This window comes from Pelodiscus sinensis, chromosome 1, assembly GCF_052426305.1.
Source record: "Pelodiscus sinensis isolate ZL-2025 chromosome 1, ASM5242630v1, whole genome shotgun sequence".
In the NCBI taxonomy this organism is placed as follows: Eukaryota; Metazoa; Chordata; order Testudines; family Trionychidae; genus Pelodiscus; species Pelodiscus sinensis.
Window position 1 is genome coordinate 26680278 of NC_143052.1, and position 24318 is coordinate 26704595.

The window sequence follows — 24318 nt, forward strand, 5'->3', positions numbered from 1 at the left end:
TTTGTGTGCAGTAATTGCAGATCTGTAGCAAATATTCATGTACAGTTATTTCAGTTCTAACTACTGCAGGTAAATGTTGACTTTTCATGGTGGCTAGTTCAAAGGAACTATGAGAATTTAGTGTATTTCAGTGAAGCCTATCACACATACAGGTGTTGAGGTGAGACGTATTTTTTTTTAAATATAAATAACTGGTTCAAGCAAGACAAACATTGTACAATTTGTCTTTTAATTCTTTGATGATATGAGAAAATTGAGTAAATAAATTAAGGTAGTCAAAAGGCATTTTAATTTATTCAACTAGCATGTACTCAGCAAATCACTGTGGGTCTAATTGTCCTAGAAAGTATTACAGGAAGATATATTTTCATACAAATGAGCTCTTCACTAAGAATATGTAAAATGCCTTAGATACAAACAAGTTTTATTTATCAAACACGTACAAAGACCTTATTGTTTCCAGCATCTTTCAATGTATTTTTATTTCATACAATCAGATTGAAGAGACAGAGGTTTACACTGGACATAAGATATGGCTCCAACCTAGAAAAACCAGAACAGAGACACTAAAATGGATCATTTAGATAGTATATACTACAGGTTGAACCTCTCTAGTCCAGCACCCTCAGGACCTGATCAATGCCAAACCAGAGACTTTGCTGAACCACGGAAGGTCTAGGACCATTACTAACGCTTTCACTGCTTACTGGGCTTTTAGAAGACATTTAGGGGTAAATTAGGGCTGAATAACAGCACAGTACACTCAGAGCCAGGACTAGAGGCTGTAAACAAATTTTATGAGACCATGGGAAACTTGTCCACACCCATGATAAGTGGACATCCAGCTAACTAAAATCATGCCAGACTACGATGTCATACTAGAGAGTGCCGGTCTAGAGAGGCTCAACCTGTAATAAATGAACTAATTTAACACAACTTTTATCTTTAGATATTTCTTATTTTTGCATTGCTTTTTTAAAAAAAAATCAATATCCGTTATATTCTCTTAGTCATGATGAGCCTCACTCCACAACTTTTACACTGAGTACCACTTACACAAAGAGCCCAGTTAGCTTCAGTGAAATTATCTGTGTGAGCAAGAGTTCCAGAACTGGATCCCACTTACAATTCGAGCATGTTGCCTTGATATGAAATGTAACTTCAGTACCTAATTGTGCAGTTCCCTAAGCCAAACACCACTCCTCCCCCACTCAGGTGAATGTCAAGGCAGAATCATTAAAAATGACACGTCTTTACTGCATAGATGGTGGACCTGAATTTTCATTGCACTACTCCAGTCAGACATCAGTGTAATGCCTTTGAAACTATTGGTATAAGACAGAGTGGAAAATCAGTCCTTAGAATGACAGTCCAATGGTTTATCTTTTAATATCCCATGTGATATCAAGTACCTGCTTTCCTAATCAATATTGTAGACTTACTGAAGTAAGAACATAATGGGGGGACTCCATATGTACTCATATTAGTAAGGTTTGGGAATTTGTCTTCATGCTGTTTTCTCATCCAACCAATTGAGGGAAGCCAGACAATCATTACACCCATGAATGAACTCACACTGAAACATGATAAAAGTCAAAAATCCCATGTTGCCTATGGGCGGCGCTTTTCACAAAACCATGACTTTATGTCTGATCCTCATCGTCGAAGGAAACCTGCACAACACTTTCAAACAACAAGCCTGAGAGCTTAAATTTATAACTTTGCTAGACACTAAAAATCATGGACTGTGCAGAGTCACTGGATTTATGGCTTATTACAACAATTCACACCTCCCTAACTCTCTCTTTTTGTCATAATGGGATTGTCTACCTTGAATAGTCCCTTATGATATGTGCTAACTATGCTAAACAGTGTGTTCCACCTTGGACTTTGCTGTAATACAGGGAGTACTATTCCCAGACCTGAAGAAGCGCTCTGTGTGGCTGGACTGCTTGTCTCTCTCTCACCAACAATAGCTGAGTGTCCAATAAAAGATACCACCTCACTCTCCTTGTGTCTCTAATATCCTGGGACCAATAGGGCTACAATTACACTGTGTACAGCTGAGAATCCTATTATTTATGGATTTTTTTTCTCAGTTTTTTTCCATTTGTTTACTTTGGGTATTTGGCAGCACTTCATGCATATTCAGTTTCATTGTATTCCGTTCATAATCAGCTAGTAAATCAGTTTTGTCCTTTTGTTTTTTATGAGTCTTTCATGCAACAACAAAGAAGAGAAAAATGTTCTTAACAATAGGCAAAAGGAGCTTTTAAAACCACAATATTAGCTGGGGGATTAAGGGACAGGACTTCAATTTGTTTCTTTTGTGTAGTGGGTTTCATGTTGGCGGTATGTCTAACTTTCTTACATTTAATATTCAGCTAGATTTCATAATTGTGTGACATTTGTTTTTTATGTAACCTATTTTGAAGTTCTGGATAAAAAGGTCACGTTTTAATAATAGTGTATGTAGACATGCAAAAAATGAAAATTTGGTTACATCATCCATTAATCTCCCTGGTTTTGTTTTTTTGTTTTTCTCAAGCTGCCTGTCTCATCCTGGGCTGCATGATTTTTCCTGATGGCTGGGATTCAGATGAGGTAAAACGGATGTGTGGTGAAAAGACAGACAAGTACACACTTGGGGCTTGTTCAGTCCGCTGGGCATATATCCTGGCTATTATTGGAATCTTGGATGCTCTGATCCTCTCATTTCTGGCATTTGTGCTTGGCAACAGACAAGACAGCTTGCTAGCAGAAGAGCTCAAGTTGGAAAACAAAGGTAGGATTGCCTCTGGGAATGATATTACTCTGGGCTGCCTCAAGGGCAAATACTTAAAAAACAATTATCTCTCTTTTCTTTTTAGCAAAAAATAGCACACTCTCTTATTTTGTATTTTGATGGGGAGGTTTAATATTATTTTAAATCCCAGATCAAAGAACTTCTTAAGTTACAATAATTTCTGTTCTGTTAAAGAACTTTCCTGATTTGTACTTAACATTCTGGAAGGAGTAGATAAAATGGGTTGGGTTTTTTTCATATTTGCCCTTTAGTTTCCTCACTTGTTTTCTGTTTCATTATCATTTAAACTTTACCATCTCCATCTTTGTCCATACAGCTCTCTAGATTTGTTCTTATTTTGATTCCTTTAAGATTTTGCATTGTAATGTGAATATCGGTGGTATACCATGTTACTGTGTAATAGAAAGATACAAAGAGAATGGATGGCTTGTCAGACTAGTAATGAACTATGTAATGGGATAGCCCAGGGGTAATTACAGGCCCACTGACAGGGTAGATAAACAGGGCAGTTGCCCTGGGCCAAGTGTTTCCAAAGAGCCTGGGTTCCCAGTCTCCACCGCCACTACCACAGGAGTGACAGCCAGAATTCCAGGCCCTTTGAATTGCCATCAGAGTGCTGCATAGCATGCTCCAAGTGACTGTGAGGGCTGGGGGAGAAGAGTGGCATAGCATGCTTCAGGCATCATTGAGGGCTGCAGCTACCCCAGTCCTGTCCCCTTCTACCTGAGGCCCCACACCTTCCAGGAGCATGGAATTGTCCCTCCATACCTTGCCAAAGGGCCCAGCAAGTCAGTCAGCCCCACTGAGTAGTTAATGGGCAGACTGGAGGCCCTATTCACGACTGCAAAATGTTTTAATGTACTTATTATCATTATTGTTATTTATTATTCTTTACTATTATTTTCTCTGAAGTCTGGACCTTGACTACACATTAACCAAGAAATTTGGACCTTGACAAATAATTGACTACCTCAGGATGACCTATGTCAGTGTTTTTCAAACTGGGGTCTGCAAGAGTACTCCAGGGAGTCTGCCAGCCCTGCTGACAAGCTCCTCCCCCTCCTTATCTCCCTCACTCTCTCCCTCAACTCCTCTACTTCCCTCCCAGTGTCTCCTGCACATCACAGAACAGCTGTTCAACTACATGCAGGAGATCTGGAAGCATGGAAGAGGAGCAGGGGCAGAGCACATTTGGGGGAGGAGTGGAAAAAGTGGGACATTGGGGGATAGGGTGGAGTGGGGATAGGTCCTGGTGCTCAGTGGGTAGGCTTGGGGGCCACAAAATATTTAAATCAAAATGGGAGTTCTCAGGAGGGTGCCAAAGTTTGAGAACTGCTGGCCTGTGTACTAAGGCACCATGCTCTAGTGATTGAACAACAGGGCGCCAAGCCACAGCAGCAAAGCTCTAACCCATATTCTGATTCCACTTACTGTCTTGCCTTGGACTAGTTTCTAAGCCACCTCACATGGCTTTGGGGTAAATTAATAATGGAATGTTAATGCAGTAATTTAGGAATGTGACATACTGCTAGGTTGCTGTTGATAATGATAATAAGCATTCTCCACCGCTATGGCTACATTGGCATGATCTTGCGCAAATACTCTTTAACGCAAGAGTTCTTGCGTTAAAGTATTTGCGCAACAGAGCGTCTACACTGGCATGTGCCTTTGTGCAAGAGATGTGCCTTTGCGCAAGAAAGCTCTGATGGCCATTTTAACTATCGGGCTTTCTTGTGCAAGAAATTCATGTTGCCTGTCTACACTGGCCTCTTGCGCAAGAACAGTTATGCAAGAGGGCTTATTCCTGAGTGGGAGCATCATAGTTATAGTGCAAGAAGCATTGATTTCACACTTTAGAACATCAGTATTCTTGCGCAAGAACTCCCCGCCAGTGTAGACAGGCAGCATGTTTTTGCGCAAGAGCAGTTGCTTTGGTGCAAGATCGCGCCAATGTAGACACAGCCCACCTCTCGGAAGCCAGTAGAAGCATAACGCTGTTCCTACTGCATAGGTGTCTGCATCTTCAAAGCATTTATGCAATTATTGCTAGCTAGCACAGTTGCCATCAGTCAGTACATGGAAGCCAAAGCCTAATATAACTTGAAGACTAAACTACCCACACAAGTCTAGTCCTGGCTATTGCCCTAATAAAGTGTTTAGGAAAGTGTGTACTGTCACTGCCTTTAAACTACATGCTATGTGGACAGATAAACCGAGGGCCTCATTTTCCAGGTCTGTCAGTATGGCATCTTTCTACAAGAATGACATTCACTTACCATTTTAATAGTAAATTCTAAAAGGAACATTAATATATGTGTCTTCTAAGATAGGCATAAGCACATTTAGGATTTTTCTCAGGAAACCGAGTATACAATTGAAACTAGAAGTGAGCACAGGGTCAGAAATTTTGGCTTATCTGAATTTCATCTACCAGAATTTCAGATACACCTTTTTTAATGTACTGTACTGTACTGTACTGTACTGTACTGTATCTCTTTAATGAATATATTAATTCAAGGTAAAAAGCTGGATGATAAAACACTTCCACCTTAAATTTGTGAATGTTTATTTGAATCTTGCTTTGCCAAGATTTGCGTTGGCTCTAATTATACCACTTTTATACCTACTGATCCTGGGGGCATACATTATGGCTAGATCTACACTGCAGCCAAAGTTTGGCTTAAGGTACTCAATTCCAGCTGCGTAAAAAAGGTAGATGGAGTTGACATACCTTAAGCTGACCTTCAGTGCCATCTTTACATTGTGAAGTCAATGGGAGAAATGCTCCCTCCTACTTCCCTTATTCCTCTCAAGGAGTAGGAGTTCTGACATCAACAGGGGCGCTCTCTGCATTCAATCTAGTGGGTCTTTACTAGATCCATATTTCTCCATAGTCTAGACATGACCAACAAGACCCAGGATTGCTCTGACCAATGCTAGCTGCAACTGTCCCATATGAGCTATTTAGAGATTACTGAAGTGCAAGGCCACTCACGCAGCATGCCATGACATACAGCTGTCTGTGCTGGCTCTACATCAGTCAGGGTACGTCTACATTAGCCCCCTAGTTCGAACTAGGGAGGCTAATGAGAGTGACCGAAATTGCAAATGAAGCACGGGATTTAAATATCCCGCGCTTCATTAGCATGTTCCCAGGTGGTCGCCATTTTGGAAATTGACAGGCTCGGAATAACTGCCCAAGTCTACATGTGGCAGAGAAGCATGATTCCGAGATAAACCCCTTAGTTCAAATTAACAGTGGAATGAGGAACATGCTAATGAAGCGCGGAATATTTAAATCCTGCACTTCATTTGCAATTTCAGTCGCCCTCATTAGCCTCCCTAGTTCGAACTAGGTGGCTAGTGTAGACGTATCCCCAGAGATTCCCCTACGGAAAGAGAATGCCTAGCATGTCATCTTCTACCACAAAAAAGCCAGAGATCTGACTCTTATGTGTTTTGATGCTGTGGAATAGCTAGGCATGGGAGAAGAGACTGCAATAAAGTATACGCATAGAAATATTATTAACTGATACAGTAAAAGCACAGTGTCATTATTGGAGGTTATTAATGATTATAATTGTAAGATTACTTTGGACCCAATCCTGCAGTTTTAACTCAAGCAAACTATTGACATTTAGAATAGTTAAAAGTGAATGCCCCAAAATAAAAACCATGTCTTATAATTCTGAACTGGACTGCTGAGGACTGAGAAAAAGTGTGTCTCATGTAAGACAGATTTATTTTTTTCACCATTTCTTACTCATCTCTAGTTTATTCAGGTTTGAAAGTAAATCTAACACATCAGACAATCCGTGTTCTAGGTCTGATTAATATAACTCAGTCTGGAATGTAATTTTCAAGGCATAGTCTATATGAAGTTTTTCTAATGTATAACTTCTGTGTTACAATCTGTATATATATTTTCATGCAAAATCAGCTGTAACCTGAAGGAATGATGCATCTCTAAAAAAACTCATGGGCTGTGTCTAGACTGGCCACTTTTTCCGGAAAAGCAGGCGCTTTTCCGGAAAAAGTTGCCAGCTGTCTGCACTGGCCGCTTGAATTTCCGCAAAAGCACTGACGATCTCATGTAAGATTGTCAGTGCTTTTGTGGAAATACTATGCTGCTCCCGTTCGGGCAAAAGTCTTTTTCCGAAAAACTTTTGCGCAAAAGGGCCAGTGTAGACAGCAGAGATTTGTTTTCCACAAAAAAGCCCCGATCACGAAAATGGTGATCGGGGCTTTTTTGCGGAAAAGCGTGTCTAGATTGGCCACAGATGCTTTTCCGCAAAAAGTGCTTTTGCAGAAAAGCGTCCTGTCAATCTAGACGCGCTTTTCCGAAAATGCTTTTAACGGAAAACTTTTCCATTAAAAGTATTTCCGGAAAATCATGCCAGTGTAGACGTAGCCACATGGTATTTATGCTGTCAATGAAAATTGGGAACAGAATCGATAGCTGTGCATGGGCCTGACAACAGAAGGTGGGTAGGGGGGCGACAAAAGGCAGATGCCCTATGCCCAGCAATTCAAAAGAGCCCAGAACTCCTGGACCTTTAAATTGCCACCAGACCCCTGAGGGCTTGTGGGGGTGTGTCATGTTGTGGTCTCAATTCCTGGACCCACCCTTTTCACCTGAGGCCCCCCTTCAGGGAGCATGGAGCCAGGACTCCCACACCGTGCCCAGGGACCTGACAAGTCAGTCAGCTCCCCTGGCTGTGCATATTTTGCTTTTTCTTACAGGAATCAACAGTATGGCTTAAAGCACTGTATATTAACAAAATTAATGCCAATCGGTGGGGTAGCACAGGATAAGAATTAATCTACATTTTAGGCTTCATCAAAACCATTTAAAATGAGCCAGCAATACCAGGCATTTACCTTGATGTTTTCTATAACAGTATAATTTAACATGTTGAACTGTAGTAATTTTAATTGTGTAAAATTCAGGTTCTAACCAAAGCGTGACATGATCACAAGAGTTGTATTTTCCATTTCTTTTGGAAAAAGGATAAATATTGTGAATGCAAAAGGTTCTGCTTTCATGCATGTTATGAGGCATCCGTGTATAGGTGTTCCGGATGAAACTCTCCTCTTCAGGGAAAGAATCAAAGTTACACCATGCAGCAAACTCCACGTAGACAGATATCAGTGAGATTGTGAGGGTTAAAGTGCTCACCTTTGACTGGATAAGCTGTCAAATCAATTTTTCTGAGTTTCAGGGCTATTTTGCTGTGTGTCTATTTCAGCAAAAACAAAGAAGAGTCAGGTGGCACTTTTCCCTGGAAGGGCAGAACAAGAAAGGAGGGTTAACACCCAGGCTCACTTTTTGAGATTAGATGATCCCAGGTGAGAAGTTTGAACTAGGAGTTCCCCATCCTAAAAAGCCCAGTGGCTGGTCACAGGGAAAGGGAACAGTGTGCTAGGCAAGAAACCCAAGGACAGAGACAGGAGCGATTTGCTCCTTCGTGATGGGGCAGTGGTGCCTTAGTTCAAGTTTCTGTAAGGAATTAATTTACTTTGTACAGTTTTCACTATCTGTTGCAGGCAAACAGGACTTGTGTACATTTGGTAAATAAATAAATGATACTAGAATATCCCTTGACTTTACCTTGCTGATTTCTACTCCAATGGAAAACTGACTTGAAAATCTCAGAATCAGTTATTGCTTAGCAAAGGGGCAACAGTGCACTTGCTAGGGATACTGTATGAAAAAGAACTCTTCAGTAGTCATATTGTGCCTAAGAAAAATAGCTTGCTCACATACACGTATTGCTGATAATAAATGTACATCAAATGCTGCAAAATTGTAAAGTCATAACCCATGTTCCCTCTACATTTTTCTATGTAGAGAATAAATTTTGTTATGTGCACCAAAGCATGTGTAAATGTGCACCATCAGTAGAAATACATGCTGCTAACTTTAGGCACTGTAGGTGCTCTGCTATTCATCTGGGTGGCATATGAACCTCTCCTGGGTGGCTGCTCAAGCACTCAGTTTACAGGACACACTGGTCATAACCACGCTCACATGTTTCCATCAGAAAGATATAGAAACATACAACTGTGTGTTTTCAAACTTAGGTGCCTAATTATGAATTTTAGGCATCCAAGTTGGAAAAATATGCCCGTAGTGTACAAAAAAATTCAAATAGTCGACGTCCAACTGAAGCAGGCATGCTGGGCTCCTTTGTCCTCCAGCCATTCATAAGAACTTCATCCATTCCCCTTCATTCTACAGAATCACATACATTGTGGTCTCCTGTGATATAAAAATCGAATATATGCACATTTTGTTTCAAAAGCTGGCACTTAATTTTCTATAATTTAACTCTTTTGCTTTTATTCTCTTTCTTTCTTTGACATTTCCTTTCCTTGCCACAGCTTGCTCCTCTCTTCCATCTTTTATTTGCACGAGGTTAGGAGTGATCCACATGTTTCCTCTAACGCAATGTTCAGGGTGTTTTTTTTACTGCTTGAAACTCAAAACCAGTGGTATTCTTACTTTAGAAGGAAGAGGAAAACTACGTTGGTGCTGCTCTTTAGCGAATCAATTGCTACAGACAACCACATATACCAGATAATTATCTCGGACATGAACTACTCTAATTTTCATAGGTGCTGAATATAAACTGAATCACTCGTTTAAGTGCCAAATTTTAGACATGGAACTCTGGAAAGCCTGGCCCTAGTTGAGAGTTTCCAAATATAGTTCTCTGCCATTTGAACTAAGACAAAAACTCTGTTAAAATGGTGAAGGACTCAGATTTTCTTTTTCAGCTGCAACAAGCTACTAAAAACCCAAGCAGCTCGTACATACACTATAATCATTACAATTAAATGCAATTGCTATTTACTTTGTTTAATTACATTCCATTTTCTTCAATACAGCCTACAACATAAGTCTCACACAATGCATTTACAAACCTTTTGAAACATAAGGAAAGTTTGAAGGTCAGTCCCATACATTTTTGAACTATAATTTCACAAGGAAATGTTAAATGCAAATCCAAACAAATGTAATGACCTATAACTAAAAGGCAATTTAACCAACTCTCTTAAAACTATTCAAAAAAAATCTTCACCTCTGGAGTAAGCCTAGGTGTTTTCAGATTATATCAATTTTGTCAGCCAGAACTAAAAATAAGGCTGCTTATGATTACAACCTTAACTGTGGTGAGAACATCACCTTGCCAAAATGAGGAACTCACTCACACACACCACTGTAAGTGGGGTCTACCCACTGTTTCATAAAGACAAATTATAACCTCTCTGTTACTACATATGATTCTTACAGTAGAGCATTCACATTTTCCCCCAACAGTCTGCTGTGATATTAACTATATAGTCCATGTTTAAACTACACCTATTTCATGTAATATAACTCAACAAGTCCATAGTGCTTATGGAATCATTTTGACCTCAGATACATTCAGGCAAATACTATTGATTTCAGTGGAAAAGATATGTATGTATTAGAGCAGGCCTGGGTAAAACATGGCCCGTGGGCCATATCCAGCCCACCAAGCCACTAGATCCAGCCTGCAGAGGCAGCGGGGAGCCTCAGGCAGGCTCCCCAGCTTGACCCGCAGCCCTGCGCACCCTGCAGAAAAGCAGCTGCAGAAAAGTGGCTGCAAGGCTCCATTTCTGTTTTGAAACTGAAGGGGAGGAGGGACATTTTAGGAGCGGCCCCACCCCCAGCACATTCCCATTGGCCAGTTGTTGGAAACCAGACAATGTGTAAAGTCAGTGGTCAGTACAACGCCACACAGGCACTGTCTTTGTCACAGTTTTTGGTGTACCCAGAATTATGTCACCTTTTACCCTCTGCTCCCAGCATAAACATGTCTTCCCTGTGCTTAACTGGCTTTTGGCTCCCTGATACCACCAGGTTATTAGCCCAGAGGAACGTGTGTGAACAGGTAGTGCCAAGACTTTGCCTTGCAAAGTGGTGCTGGAACAATTTTTAGGATTTGGGTGCTGAGCTGCACACACACACCCTGCTTTACCCTGTCTGTGCCCCTTTCTGCCCTCTGCTTGTTTTTCCTGTGTGCTGCTTCTCTGTTGATTTCACATCATCCCATAGATGTTGTGTGTAAATGGGTATCCACTGTGTTAGCTTGCAATGCTTAATTAACATCCCACAGGAGAGAGAGAGGTGAATAAACATGGCCTGGCTGACAGAAAATCTTTCCCTACCCCTGCTGATGACTTATACATACCGTATCTAAGAATGTATTTTCAGTATATATGTATAACTGCTTCTATAGTGCCTGCACATGAATGTCACAGCAATATTGACCAATGTGACCCTTGCTGTCATTTAAGACCTCACATGACATTCTTTGATGTACCAGCATGCACTTACCAGAACCAGGACATTCCTATAACTCCCTTGTCAGCTGGCATTAAGGGATTTGGAGGTCATTGTCCTCACTGATGGGTTCTAATGGAGAAATGGGTCAAGAGCAGTAAGCAAAATATAACTTAAAATGATCAGGAATAGGCTACCAGACCATTTGTTGTTTTTTCCAGGAATAGACTGTTATGGTACAAAAGACAGCAGCAGGCCTTTTGCTTAGAAAAGATACAGAGGGAATGTAGAGAAGCATCATTAAGATTACGGGAAAATGACAAGAAATAAACTATGGTAAAAGATTATGTACATTAAATATTTACCACATCGCAAAATAGTCTGTGTATTTTGTAGTATGTACATTCATAAAGAAACTTAACAGAGGCTAGGTCTACACTACACCTATTTTGGAAAAAGGTACACAAAATACACTCTGCATTTTGCGTACCTTTTTCCAATTTTTTTTTTCGGAAAAGGCTTTTCCAAAATTTGACCCATCTACACTGGGTCAAATTTTGGAAAATACCCTTCTTTCAGAAGATCCCTTCTTCCTTGTTGAACGAGGAAGACAGGGCTTCCAAAAGAGCGCATTTGCTCTTCCGCAAAAAAAAATATCAACAAAAAACAGAAAGAGTAAACACGTTCTCTGGACACCGCAGAGTTTTTCCAGGATACCGCAGTCCAGACATGCCCAAAGAGAGGAGCAAATTTCTTTATTTTGCTGTCCACAAAAATAAATAAAATATACTGAATAATGGGATTTTAAAAATATTCATACAATTTAACAGTTGGATTAAAATAGAGGCCTTTAACAATAAATTAAAATAACTAATAAAGTAAAGAACTATCCGACATTGGTACAGGTTGATGTATTGGCTAATCCAAGAATTCCTGTTTCGCCTAACTTTCTGTGATAAAATAAAATCCCCTCTCCCCCAAACATAAGCATGCATTAATCTACTAAAAAAAATAAAAGACCATGAATTAAGGGTACCCACTGATTAATGAAGAAAGTATGGAAAATGGCATTCTCCTTCATGGAAAGAGGGATCTTCTGCTGCTAAACTCTGTGGGAAGCTTCATTCAATAGCAATATTAAAGAAAAAAAGACCCCTGACGAATCAACTGAATGAGGCACACAATGCTCCCACTTCAAGGCATACTGGTAGATGTTTTTCCCTAATTAGATTTAATAATGTCTAACATTAAAAATAATAATTTTGACTGCCCATATTATATTTTAAATCCACAGCTATTCAGGTGGTTTTCATAAGCAGGAGAAGTGAGTGGCATAAATGTAATACGTGAGCGCCGGGGTGAGGAATGATTCTGAAAAAGCTGCAGGTTAAAGAACATGCAGTAAAATCCCATACTAACACTAGACATTGTAATGTTATGTTCAAAACTTAATAAAAGTCAGGAAATGTTTGCTTGCAATGCATGGGCATAGCAATGGTGTATTTCGGGGGCTTTAGGTCCCCCAAAATTTAGGGATTGCATTGATAAATGAAGAGAACACCAAGTTTGACACAGAAACTCATTTATCTCAGTTATTTAGTCATCACGGTCTTGTGTCTTTCTATCACAATCATAGGGTTTTCTATATCTATAAAATCAGACCCCATTTGAGCCAGGATTGTTTCTGAACTGACTTTAATGCTTTTTCAGTAAGCTGACAGATACCTTGCAGGAGATGAAGCTAAGCCATCAGGTCAGCCTGATAGAAATCGTTACTATACATTTGAAGCATGTCTTGATGTTGTGTTTCTTTTACATTTTGGAGTTATGAAAGTTTCAAGAATTTGAATTATTTTGTTGTTCAAATCTTAGTTGAATCCTGGACACTGTAAAATTAATTAGTTCAAAATATCTTCAGTTCTAAAATACTTTTGCTGAATTGGGGTAGTTGGGTTCGCCTGTATCCATCTGCATTTTGCTGAGAATTTCTCTTTTTCTCGAGCTCAGGCATTTCAACAATCTCCAGCTGATACATGAGATATCAGAATAAACTGTAGCTTGTATTTGCTGAGATGACCTGAAATAAACTGAGTCATTTTTATTTTGAAAAAATTAGCCTACTATTGCTGAGATGCCAGCACTTCTTTTGTTCCAGTGTCTTAGGAAACGAATATGGTCATTGGCTCCCATTTGTAAACAGGAGATCTGTATATTGCCATCTCTGTCTCCTCCTCCTAGACACTGGAAGGAAAAGAGAAGGGATGGAGAAGGCACCCCTAGAGTTCTCCCATCAGAACAGAGCACCTTTGTTCTCTTCTATATTTGTGTTGTGTTCCGCCACAGAAGCAGCTCAACTTAAACACTGCTGTTAGATCTCAATATGCCGAAAGTCTCCTCCTTCCTGAATTTGCTGGGCAAGCCTGTAACAATTTTGCACAGCCTGAACTCAGGTGTTAAGCACAGTACAAGCTTTGGATCAATACAAATAGAGATTTATAATCCAAAGAACATTCTCCACCTCTTTGCAATTTTAGGACTCTCTAGATCAAAAGCAGGAGACTAATGCGTAGAAAGCATTCTTCAACTACTTAATAAATCCAGCAGTATTGCTACATGCAATAAAGAGTAAGAGTAAATAATTTCTTGCTTCTGAGCACAGCAGCAACAGTTCAGATGCATTTTATTACATTTCTACCTTAGGGTATGTCTAGACTACAGGCTTCTGTCGACAGAAGTTTTGTCGACAGATACTGTCGACAAAACTTCTGTCGACAAAGAGCGTCTAGACTACATTGAGTTCTGTCGACAAAGCAAGCCGCTTTGTCGACATGGTAGTGTAGACGCAAAGGACAGTTTACATTCAATAACACCTTCTGTCGACAGAAACTCTGTCGACAGAAGGTGTTATGCCTCGTAAAATGAGGTTTACCAGCGTCGACAAAACTGCTGAGTTCTGTTGACGTTATGTCGACAGAACTCGGTGGTAGTGTAGATGCAGGTATAGTTTTGTCGACAAAAGTCCACTTTTGTCGACAAAACTCTGTAGTCTAGACACACCCTTAGTGATCTATAAGATGTGAGTGATGAGAGCACATTAGGTAGGAACTATGAAAAACAGCTGCATTATGCAAATACCTGGTAACTTGGATGTATCTTTTATCTATATGTGTAGTACAATAGTTTCCTATTTAATTATTACTTTTATCAATACATGAATATAAAGCTAGTTTAGCATAAATGAAAATGATTAATTTTATATTAAATATTTAGTAATGGTATTCTTTATTTTAACTAACTCAATCCAAAACATGAATCTTTTGGGCAGGTTAGGCCTGATCCTGTAGTTCACACTCAGGGAGCAAATTGTGTAGGAATTTTGCTCAAGTAAATTGAGTCCATTATTACAAGTTATAGAAGTTTTAAATGGCCTTGTGAATCTTATTTAAATCATTGCCAGAATTCTTTGAGAACAGTATTTCAGGTGCCATTTCGCAAGTGTTGTAGGAGCCAGTATTTGATATGGTATCAAACAGAACATGCTTCCTTTGAAGATCTAATGTAACACTGTGCAATAGTGCCTTGCTAATATAGGTGCAAATAAAACTCTGAGAAAACACAAGAGATCAGTCAGTTGTTATACCAGAGAGCATACACATCCCTCAGAGAAACTGAAGTACTGTATGTCAGAAATGATTCAATATACTCAAGTGGCGAGGAGTCCTGTGGCACCTTATAGACTAACCGAAGTGTTGGAGAATACTCCAACACTTCGGTTAGTCTATAAGGTGCCACAGGACTCCTCGCCACTTTTGCAGATTCAGACTAACACAGCTACCCCTCTGATATTCAATATATATTAAAGAGAAGATATAAATGTCAAACACCTAACTGGAATTTGGCCATAATAGTCATGCTGTAAAAGTATGAAAGCATCATCTCTGGGACAAGGACAGCCATGAAAGCACATCCTTAACAAAAATGTGGCATTTGGCAGCATGGCAAGAAGTGATACCAAATGGTTAAAAAGAAAATAAAAATCTGTAGCAACCTTTTAACTGCTGGCTTTATGTGCCCTTTCAGAATTTACCTTCAGAATCTAATTGCTGAATTTAGAATGATAATTGAGAACCCACTGAGAATTAATTGGCATGTGGCCTTTACACTTGCAGCAGCAACACTAGCTATCTAAAGAACAAAACTACCTTCATTTATTCCATCTCATTTTATAGGTATTCTCCCTGCTGTTCTGCAGTTGTTAACTTCAATTCTGTATGGACAAAGCTGGCACGTTAGGAATAATAAATCTGCCAGTCAAACACCATGGCTGCCTTGTTTTCCTGAAGAAAGATGGGAAGGTTTTCTTAAATATATCTTTCCAGGCCTTTGTGACATGACTAGCAGTCATAAGTTTACAGCAGCATGCAAAATCTAGTTAGATTGAGACATTATATTTAAATCCCTTGGCCATGAAGTAGTCTATAAATCACTAAGGCTATGTCTGTACTATGGAATCCAGGAGACATTTTTTGTGGAAGAGCAGACACTGTCTTTCAGAAGCCCTGTAAACCTCATTTCACAAGGAAGAAGGGCTCTTCCAAAAAAGAAGGTTTTTCTGAAATTTGGCCCAGTGTAGATGGACCAAATTTTGGAAAAGCCTCTTCCGAAAAAACAATTGGAAAAAGGTACGCAAATTGCAGAGCACAATTTGCTTATCTTTTTCCGAAAAAGAAGTGTAATGTAGACATAGCCTAAGGTTTATAAAAAATTGGGTCCAGTCTTTAAGAAATACTTCTGACTGGCGTGCATATTACAGTCCTCATGATGAGAAGGACTTACTCGAGGAAGGGAATCAATCCTGTATACACTCATACCAGTAGTCAAGCAGCTGGCACCCATGGACATTTTCTATGAGACTATTTTCTCCTGCCCATCAATTAGGTGTCACAGCTGTTAGGCACAGTAAAACCAACACAAAACCAGGATCTATAGGCAGGGAAGTAAACATGCGTTTGAAAATGTAACCGTGGAACCACTAAAAAATCATAGTTACATTTGCTGCAGACTCTGCAGTATAAAGCTTAAATAAGCTTAAATAAGCTTTATACTGTAGAGCCTGCAACTAAGCCTCCCCAGGAATAAGTCTGGCTTTGGTGCCTCAGTGAAGCCACCTCTCTGGGTGCGGAGTTGGCAAGGACTGCTGGACCCGCTCCCGGGGAGACTTCACTGCAGGCTCTGCAGCCGACTGTCTGGAGCTCTGGCAGGCCCTGGCATGGAGCTGCTCCAGCCCTTACCGGTTACAGGTGAGGCTTGCCAGTTAATCAGTTAACCTTTTGCATCCCTATCAAGGGGACTAAAACAAGGTTGTAAAAATAAGGATTGTGGTTTAACATACTAAGAAATGAGTTTTAATGTTGAAGGGCCATATTGTTTCTTTTGATGCCACAAGCAGAGGGCACGGAGATGAACAAGATCCAGACCCAGAGGCATGGAAGACAAGAATTCTTCCTCTGATGGAAGCCTCTGGTGTGTTGATAGAACTAGGGCTCACCAGATGAAATTAATAGATACCAAGTTTAAAACAAACAAAAGGAAGATTTTCTTCACGTAGCACACAGACAACCTGTGGAACTCCTTTCCAGAGGATGTTATGAAGACCAGGACCTTAACAGGGTTCAAGAAAGAACTAGATAAATTCATAGAGGTAAGTCCATCAATACTGATTAGCCAAAGTGGGTAGGAATGGTGGCCCTAGCCCAGGGGTGGCCAACCCGTGGCTCTCTTTGCTCAAAGAAATCCAGCATTTAGGGTTACGGCTCGTTTGTGCCCACACTGCTCACAGCTGCTCTGCACACATGCCCCAGCGCCTGGAGGGAGAAGCACGTGACTGCAGTGATGGCTCCAATGAGACCCAGGCATTGGATTAAAGTGGTCAGGGGGAGAGCTGGGAGTGCCTGGCTCTGAGGGAGGGGTGGGTGCATTGAGTTAAGGCAGAGGAGCTGGGGGTGCCTGGCTCTGGGGGAGGGATGGGTGCATTGGATTAGAGTGGGGCAGGGGGCTGAAGCACCTTAAACTCAAAGGCTGTGTCTACATTGGCATCCCTTTCCGGAAAAGGGATGCTAATGAGACACTTCAGAATTGCAAATCCGCGGGGGATTTAAATATCCCCCGCGGCATTTGCATTTACATGGCTGCCGCTTTTTTCCGACTCGGGATTTTTGCCAGAGAAAAGCGCCAGTGTAGACGCGATTCTCTGGAAAATAAGCCCTTTTCCAGAAGATCCCTTATTCCTACTTTCAAGGGATCTTCCAGAAAAGGGCTTATTTTCCGGAAAATCGCGTCTACACTGGCGCTTTTTTCCGGCAAAAACCCCGAGCCGGAAAAAAGCGGCAGCTATGTAAATGCAAATGCCGCGGGGAATATTTAAATCCCCTGTGGATTTGCAATTCCGAAGTGTCTCATTAGCATCCCTTTTCCAGAAAGGGATGCCAATGTAGACACATCGAAAGTCTTTATGGATGTAGAATAAGGCAGCCAACACAGATGTCATATTTAAATTCCAGGGCAAAAAAAAATCAGCATGTACCTAGTTTACACTGTGTTTCTTTAAAGAAAATTCAAAGGCTATTGTCTGCCAGGCTGAAGCAATTATTCTGAGATATGAGTCTCTCTCTTGTTGCTTTTGAAACTGTCATATTTGCAGTCCTGAATTTTTAGAACTATAAAAAAGCCATAATCTTCATAAGTAAAAAAATGAGGAAACCATACCAGAGATCAACAAGTTGGAGTGAAACAGGCACTTCAAATTGTGCTAATCTACTTCTCAGTTTAGTTTAATTTTAAAAAACTCACAGGACATAACAGGGCAGTAGTGTCAAATTTAAAATACATGGTGGGATGCTTATTTTTAGTGTGAGAATATTACTGCATTTTCAAAGGGTTTTTTTTTTTTTATTTGATGTTTGTTCCTTGTCAAGTTCTCTGAAGATCTATGGATTGGCCATGAATTTTTTAAGTGACTATAGATATATAGATATAGCTATAAATATAAATAAATATATAATATGTAGCTCTTTGCACTCTATCCACATGTAAGGGAACTGTTAGCCCCTTACTAAAACTCTGGGGTTGCGTCTAGACTAGCAAGTTTTTCCGCAAAAGCAGCTTCTTTTGCGGAAAAACTTGCCAGCTGTCTACACTGGCCACTTGAATTTCCGCAAGAACACTAACGATTTCATGTAAGATTGTCAGTGTTCTTGCGGAAATGCTATGCTGCTCCCGTTCGGGCAAAAGCCCTCTTGCGCAAATGCTTTTGCGCAAGAGGGCCAGTGTAGACAACACGGTATTGTTTTGCGCAAAAAAGGCCCGATGGCGAAAATGGCGATCGGGGCTTTCTTGCACAAAACCGCGTCTAGATTGGCACGGACACTTTTCCGCAAAAAGTGCTTTTGCGGAAAAGCGTCCGTGCCAATCTAGACACTCCTTTCCGCAAATACTTTTAACGGAAAAACTTTTCCGTTAAAAGCATTTGCGGAAAATCATGCCAGTCTAGACGTAGCCTGGGAGTTTTTGGTTTGCCAGCTCGCAGTATCAAAAGGGGAAAGGTCTATAAGACTGACAGACCCCAGAGACAATGGAAAGCAGCCAACACTCCAGCTCGGCCTGATTGACAGGTTGGACAGGCCAGTGAGGAAAGTAAGAGGCCAGGCCCCGTCCCCTTTGTGAGCTGGGATTTTTCTGGGTCTCTCTGAGCAAGAGGAGAGAGCTAAAAAGGAGTGCAATCTGTGTGGAGAGGCAGACCTGCAGCAACAGAGCCAGGCACACACAGCCCAAGGAGTGCAGGCCCTGTGTTGAGCAGCAGACTGGCAGTCCTCAGAGAGCCAAAGGGGACAGAGAAGCAACACAAGGAGCTGGAGACTGGCAAAGCAGCACAGCCTGCAGCTGGGTGTAGTGAGCAGCTAGGACCAACAAAGTGGGGGGAGAGGCGCTGGGCAGGGAGATACCACCAGCCAAGAGGTCCTGCGGGCCAGACTGGGAGAGGGGTCCTGCCACCTAGAGCCTGAGGCCGTGTGGTCACTGCCAGAGCAAGCGTGTCCAGCCTGCAGCCCCCCTGCAGCAAAGCCAGGATCTATAAGGGACCTATAAGGAAGAGACTGTGAACTGTCCTTACACTCTGCAGGCTGCTGTTTTGATGTCCCCATGCTACAGAGCAGGACTGTGTGTTCTCATTTAACCATTCTCATTTTTTCTTATTCTTTTCTCTTTAATCAGTTGATGTTTAATAAATTGTATTTGCTTTGAACTTTATGAAATGATCACTGGGACAAGAAAGCATGCAGTGGGAAGAGAGCACCCCGGAGTAGGGACACCCTATCCCCTGCCCCGAGTGACTACAAGGTCAGGGATTAAGCCCCAGGAAACCTGGGCCCAGCCTTGTTGGGGTTTCGAGGACTCTGCTACTCAGGAGAGTAGAAGGGGAGCCCTCAGGATCAGGGAGGCCGTGGGGTAAAGGAAGTGGGAGTGGGGACTCAGATCCTTTCGCTGGCCTATTCCACCGGGGTAGTGTAAAAGCCAGGAAAGTTCCCCACAATAGCGGGACCATTCTCCCACTTGCACACAACTATTTTGGCTCTTCATCTCTAACTGGTTGACCACCCCTGCCCCAGCCTCTCTTTGTCAGAGGCTGGAAATGGATGACAGGAGAGGGATCACATGATGATTATCGGTTTCTGTTCACTCCCTCTGGGGCATCTGGCATCTGACAGAATACTGAGCTAGATGGACATTTGGTCTGACCCAGTATGGCCATTCTTATGTTCTTATGATAGGGGTCAAGAGAAGACAGAGTGGCATTGATAATCAAGATGAAAAAAGAGGCCTCTGTGCAGCTCCCCTAAGAGTTGCTGGTTTGGGAGCCAACCTTTTGTCCTTCTGGGTATGTCTACACTACCCTCCTAGTTCGAACTAGGAGGGTAATGTAGGCATACCGCACTTGCAAATGAAGCCCGGGATTTGAATTTCCTGGGCTTCATTTGCATAAGCGGGGAGCCGCCATTTTTAAAACCCCGCTGGTTCGAACCCCGTGCAGCGCGGCTACACGGGGCTCGAACTAGGTAGTTCGGACTAGGAGGTGTACCGGTAGTTCGGAATAGGAATCCTAGTCCGAACTACCTAGTTTGAGCCCCGTGTAGCCGCGCTGCACGGGGTTCGAACCAGCGGGGTTTTAAAAATGGCGGCTCCCCGCTTATGCAAATGAAGCCCGGGAAATTCAAATCCCGGGCTTCATTTGCAAGTGCGGTATGCCTACATTACCCCGCTAGTTCGAACTAGCGGGGTAGTGTAGACATACCCTCTGAGTGCAGGCTTGACCATCATCCAGGAAAAAAAGCATAGGAAGCTCTGTGAGGGAAGTCTTGCTGGGCCCTTTGTGTCTCTTAGAGAAATGTGATAATATAATCTTTCATGTGATAAAGCTCCCTCTCTCCACCCTGTTTGTTATTGTCCAAGACTGGATGTGAGATCACATACCCTTGGATATAAGATGCCACCTTCTCAATTGCTATGTGTGCAAAGCACACATTTCACAGTGACCTTAGAGTTCTATATATCCCTTTTACAATTACTGGGTGCATAGGACCTAAAGAAACATGAATCATACCAATGTTCCCCAACACACTAAAGGCGGCAGTTCCAAGAGTTTACACCACCTTGATGTGCTAAACTGTGATAAGAAATGTCTGGCTTAGGCTTGCTTCCACTAACCGTATCCGTGGCGTGCATGAATTCTTGGGAGCCTTTAAAATACAACAAACATTATCACTTTAATCATGGGTGTATGGAGTTTATCAAAGGCTGTTTAAATATTATGCAGAATTAACATTTTAAAAATATCTTAAAAATAAAAAGCCTATAGTCTCCTGAAGGAGAAATCATGCAAACTTTTAAGAATATCTACAATGTTAATATTTCCCCAATATAACATAATTCATCTGATTCTCTCAAAGCACCTCTCATAAATTAATTAATTCTCACAACACCCCCATGAGGTAGGTAAACATTATATCCTGTTGTTCAGGTGGATCAAAGGTTAGGCATCCAGCCTGCTTATTTAACTGCTAAGCCCCCTGAATTTCTGTAACCCCATGGAACCACACTTATAGCTGAGATCAAAGAAAAAAGCAAGCATAGATACCTTTGAAGACTAAGTGCAAAAGTCAATGCTTTTTAAAGGTGAATAGCAAAGTGAAAATTAAAGCTGAGTTAAACAGATTTCTATTATGAAAACTTTACTTAGCAGACTCTGTGGGAGGAATTCATCCCAAAATTAAGTTTTACGTCATTTTAAATGTAATTATTTTTTTCCTGCTGTGATATCCTATTTGTGCTACCTGGTCCATTAAACACATTACAAAATGCAACATCGTAAGTGATAGAAATCTGATTACTTGATGCGTGGTGCGGTCTGAGATAATGTCAGTGAACCAGGCAGCACCAAGGAAGATATTTTTTTAAAGCAAGATACAGATTTAACAGGGCTATAACACATCATGCTTCAGGATATAAGATACACAGTCACTGCACAGGCACATTGCTTTGTGGTTTTTCATGCCTTGCTGTAGAATTAGTTTAGAGTTAGATTCCGTAATGGAAATTGCTTTTATCTTATGTTTCTGTTTCTGGGTTCAGATCACCCCAAGCAGCCTTCTTAGTGTTGGGAGGGTCTTACCATATATAAGTCTTCTGATCCTGTTCCCCTGATTCCAGTTGTGTTGAGGTCCCATAGGCTTAACTCTTCATTGTGTGGGACAAAGGTTTTAGTGATTCCTAATATTTGAAAAATTAATTCATGAAAGAAACAAATGTTAAAAGTAAGAATGAAGCTGATGTGAAGAGAAGAGCAACAGGTCAGTACTGGATAGTGGAAATAATATTGTGGAATCAAAAAAAAGTAAAATATTAAACTGCTAATGGTAAATTAATAGTCTCAACTGTTGATAAAAACTGGTTTGAAACCTTTAGTGAAGTGTGCTTTAGGAAGCATAAAGTGTCTTTCAGATAATGTACATGTATTCAGATCATTAATTTTAAGAAGTAGATTCATCCCTCCTGTCTAACCTAATCTTCCTAAGGCAGATTCCTCACTAACACCCTGTAGCCTTGACAGCTCTGTCCTTCCCTTCCTTTTTCTTCCTTTCCTCTTTTCCTCTGACCCTCTTTTATAGGCCCAGCCCTCCTATTTGTATCACTTCCGCTGGCAGAACCTGTCTGGAGGAATTTTTTCTCTTATTGTTTCAGACTTTTGGGGTTCCTTATCTTTAGGGCAAGTCTTTCTTCTTAACTTTTCCCAGTTATAGAGAAGAGATAGTATTGATGTTCAGTCATGTTGAGGAATAAAAATAAGAGGGATTCTCCACAGTTAGTTTTTTTCACATACATTTTAGTGTTGCTTTTTGAATTCTGAAAGTAAATGTTTTATAAATAGTCCTGTTACTCTTAACCTGCCTAGAAAAAAGTAGGTTAATGTTATCAGATAATAGGTATACTGCATCCTGTTAGTATTATCACTCAAATCAAAGTCCTCTGCTTTCAGCAATTCTGCTTTTTAATAGCAGAGAGAGTGCAGCAATGTAATCATCCAATATAGTTAATATTTTAAATCTTGTTTCTTAGAATGGAGCATTGTGATCTGACTAGCTCTGATGTCTCGTTATGCCTTTGATTTCTAGGTCACTGGTTCAAACCAAGCAAACCTCATGAAAAGTGACTGAATATTGCAACCATAGGATGGCTGATGGCTAAAATATGTAAAACAAATTGCTTAATCTCAGTCCGGTTGCTGGTGGACAGATGTTCATATGACAGAAAGCTTATCTAAACCAGCACTCTTACTAACATTCTCAACAGGAACAAATGGACATAAAGACTTAGATCCAAATTTGCAAAATGGCATGTAATCTTGAGTACCTCAGATTTTGGGTGACCAACTGTAGACATCAGTGACCTACTATTCAGAAGTGCTGAGCTTCTGCACTGCCCATACTCCTCTTTCAGAGAGATCACATAGCATGACCAAAAACTAGATTCTAGCTGTCTCAAATTGAGCATGAATTACTCAAGGCACTTGTGAAGAATTTAGCCTTAACTGCTCTCTCTCCCTTTCAGGTTGTCCCTACAGATCAGGTTCACAGCAGTGATGAGCAATGTAAATATAGTGATAGCCTTGACAATATTCATTAACTGTGGGCAGAAGAGCCAGAAGTTAACTTACAGTGACTTGATGGATCTGCCTTATAAAGTTCAACTGTCTCTTTGCATTCTCCCTCCTCCTCAACAGTAGAATCCTATTGAATTAGCAGAGTGATTTAATCTAGTAGCTGCCTGTCCTTTTTGTGGGTTTCCAAAAAATCTAGTCTCCTGGGATAATGGTTGTGCTTCATCTGCCACTTCCCAGTGACAGATTTCAACCCAACTCTGTTAACATATAGATTTACTGAAGACAAATATAGCCCTCCCTTTGTTCTCTACTCTCCCAGCTGAAAAGTTTGATTCCAATTCCTTCTTTCTCGTCCCATTAAAGAAAGTGGTTTGTTGAAGTGATGCCAAAAAATATATCCTCCCACCTTTCAGTGGGCTACTTCTGGTCAGTGCTAAGATTATAGCACTTGGAAAGGCAATGAATGTTACCTGTCCCCATTCTCTTCCCCAGTGAGAGACTAACAAGTGAACTGTATTGGCCTGGGAAACTTTCTGAAGTCAGGACAGAATGCAATTAGATCCTTAGAATCTTGGCCTCATTTGTTGAAATGGGCCCAAATGCAGAAATAAGTCAGAAGAAGAGAGAGATGGGGCCTCTTCCATCTGGTCCAATGGGAGCTAGAGGAACAAGAAGAAATCTGTCAGGACTAGAGGAGCTGGACTAGGCTGCCATAGTAAGGAAAATCAAGAACATTTTGAGGAGCCCATGGGGAGAATCTAGCAAGAGTCAGTTTGGTATGAAAAGAAAGACCAAATGAATTCATAGGCCTGGAAGAGAAGAAAGAGAAAAGCCTGTAGTAGGGGCTTCAAAGGTTTTGTGGTGTGCAGGCAAATTTATGGTGAATCTGGGTTCTGTTAAGCTTTTGTCTATAGCTCCTGAACATAGCTGGTATTGTACATTTTAGGTCATAGACATCTTAGATTCTTCTATCTAGAGTCCAATAGT

At 40.9% G+C, this 24318-nt stretch overlaps 1 protein-coding gene across 2 annotated transcripts in view; it reads left to right on the top strand.

Annotated features, from left to right (window-relative positions):
- Positions 1 to 24318, top strand: part of LHFPL3 (LHFPL tetraspan subfamily member 3) — a 409589-nt gene that overhangs the window by 279628 nt on the left and 105643 nt on the right. For both annotated transcript variants that reach the window (XM_075926941.2, XM_075926935.2), the window contains exon 2: positions 2549 to 2785. In XM_075926941.2, the coding sequence (XP_075783056.1) occupies positions 2549 to 2785 (237 nt within the window). The remainder of the gene's footprint in view (positions 1 to 2548; positions 2786 to 24318) is intronic.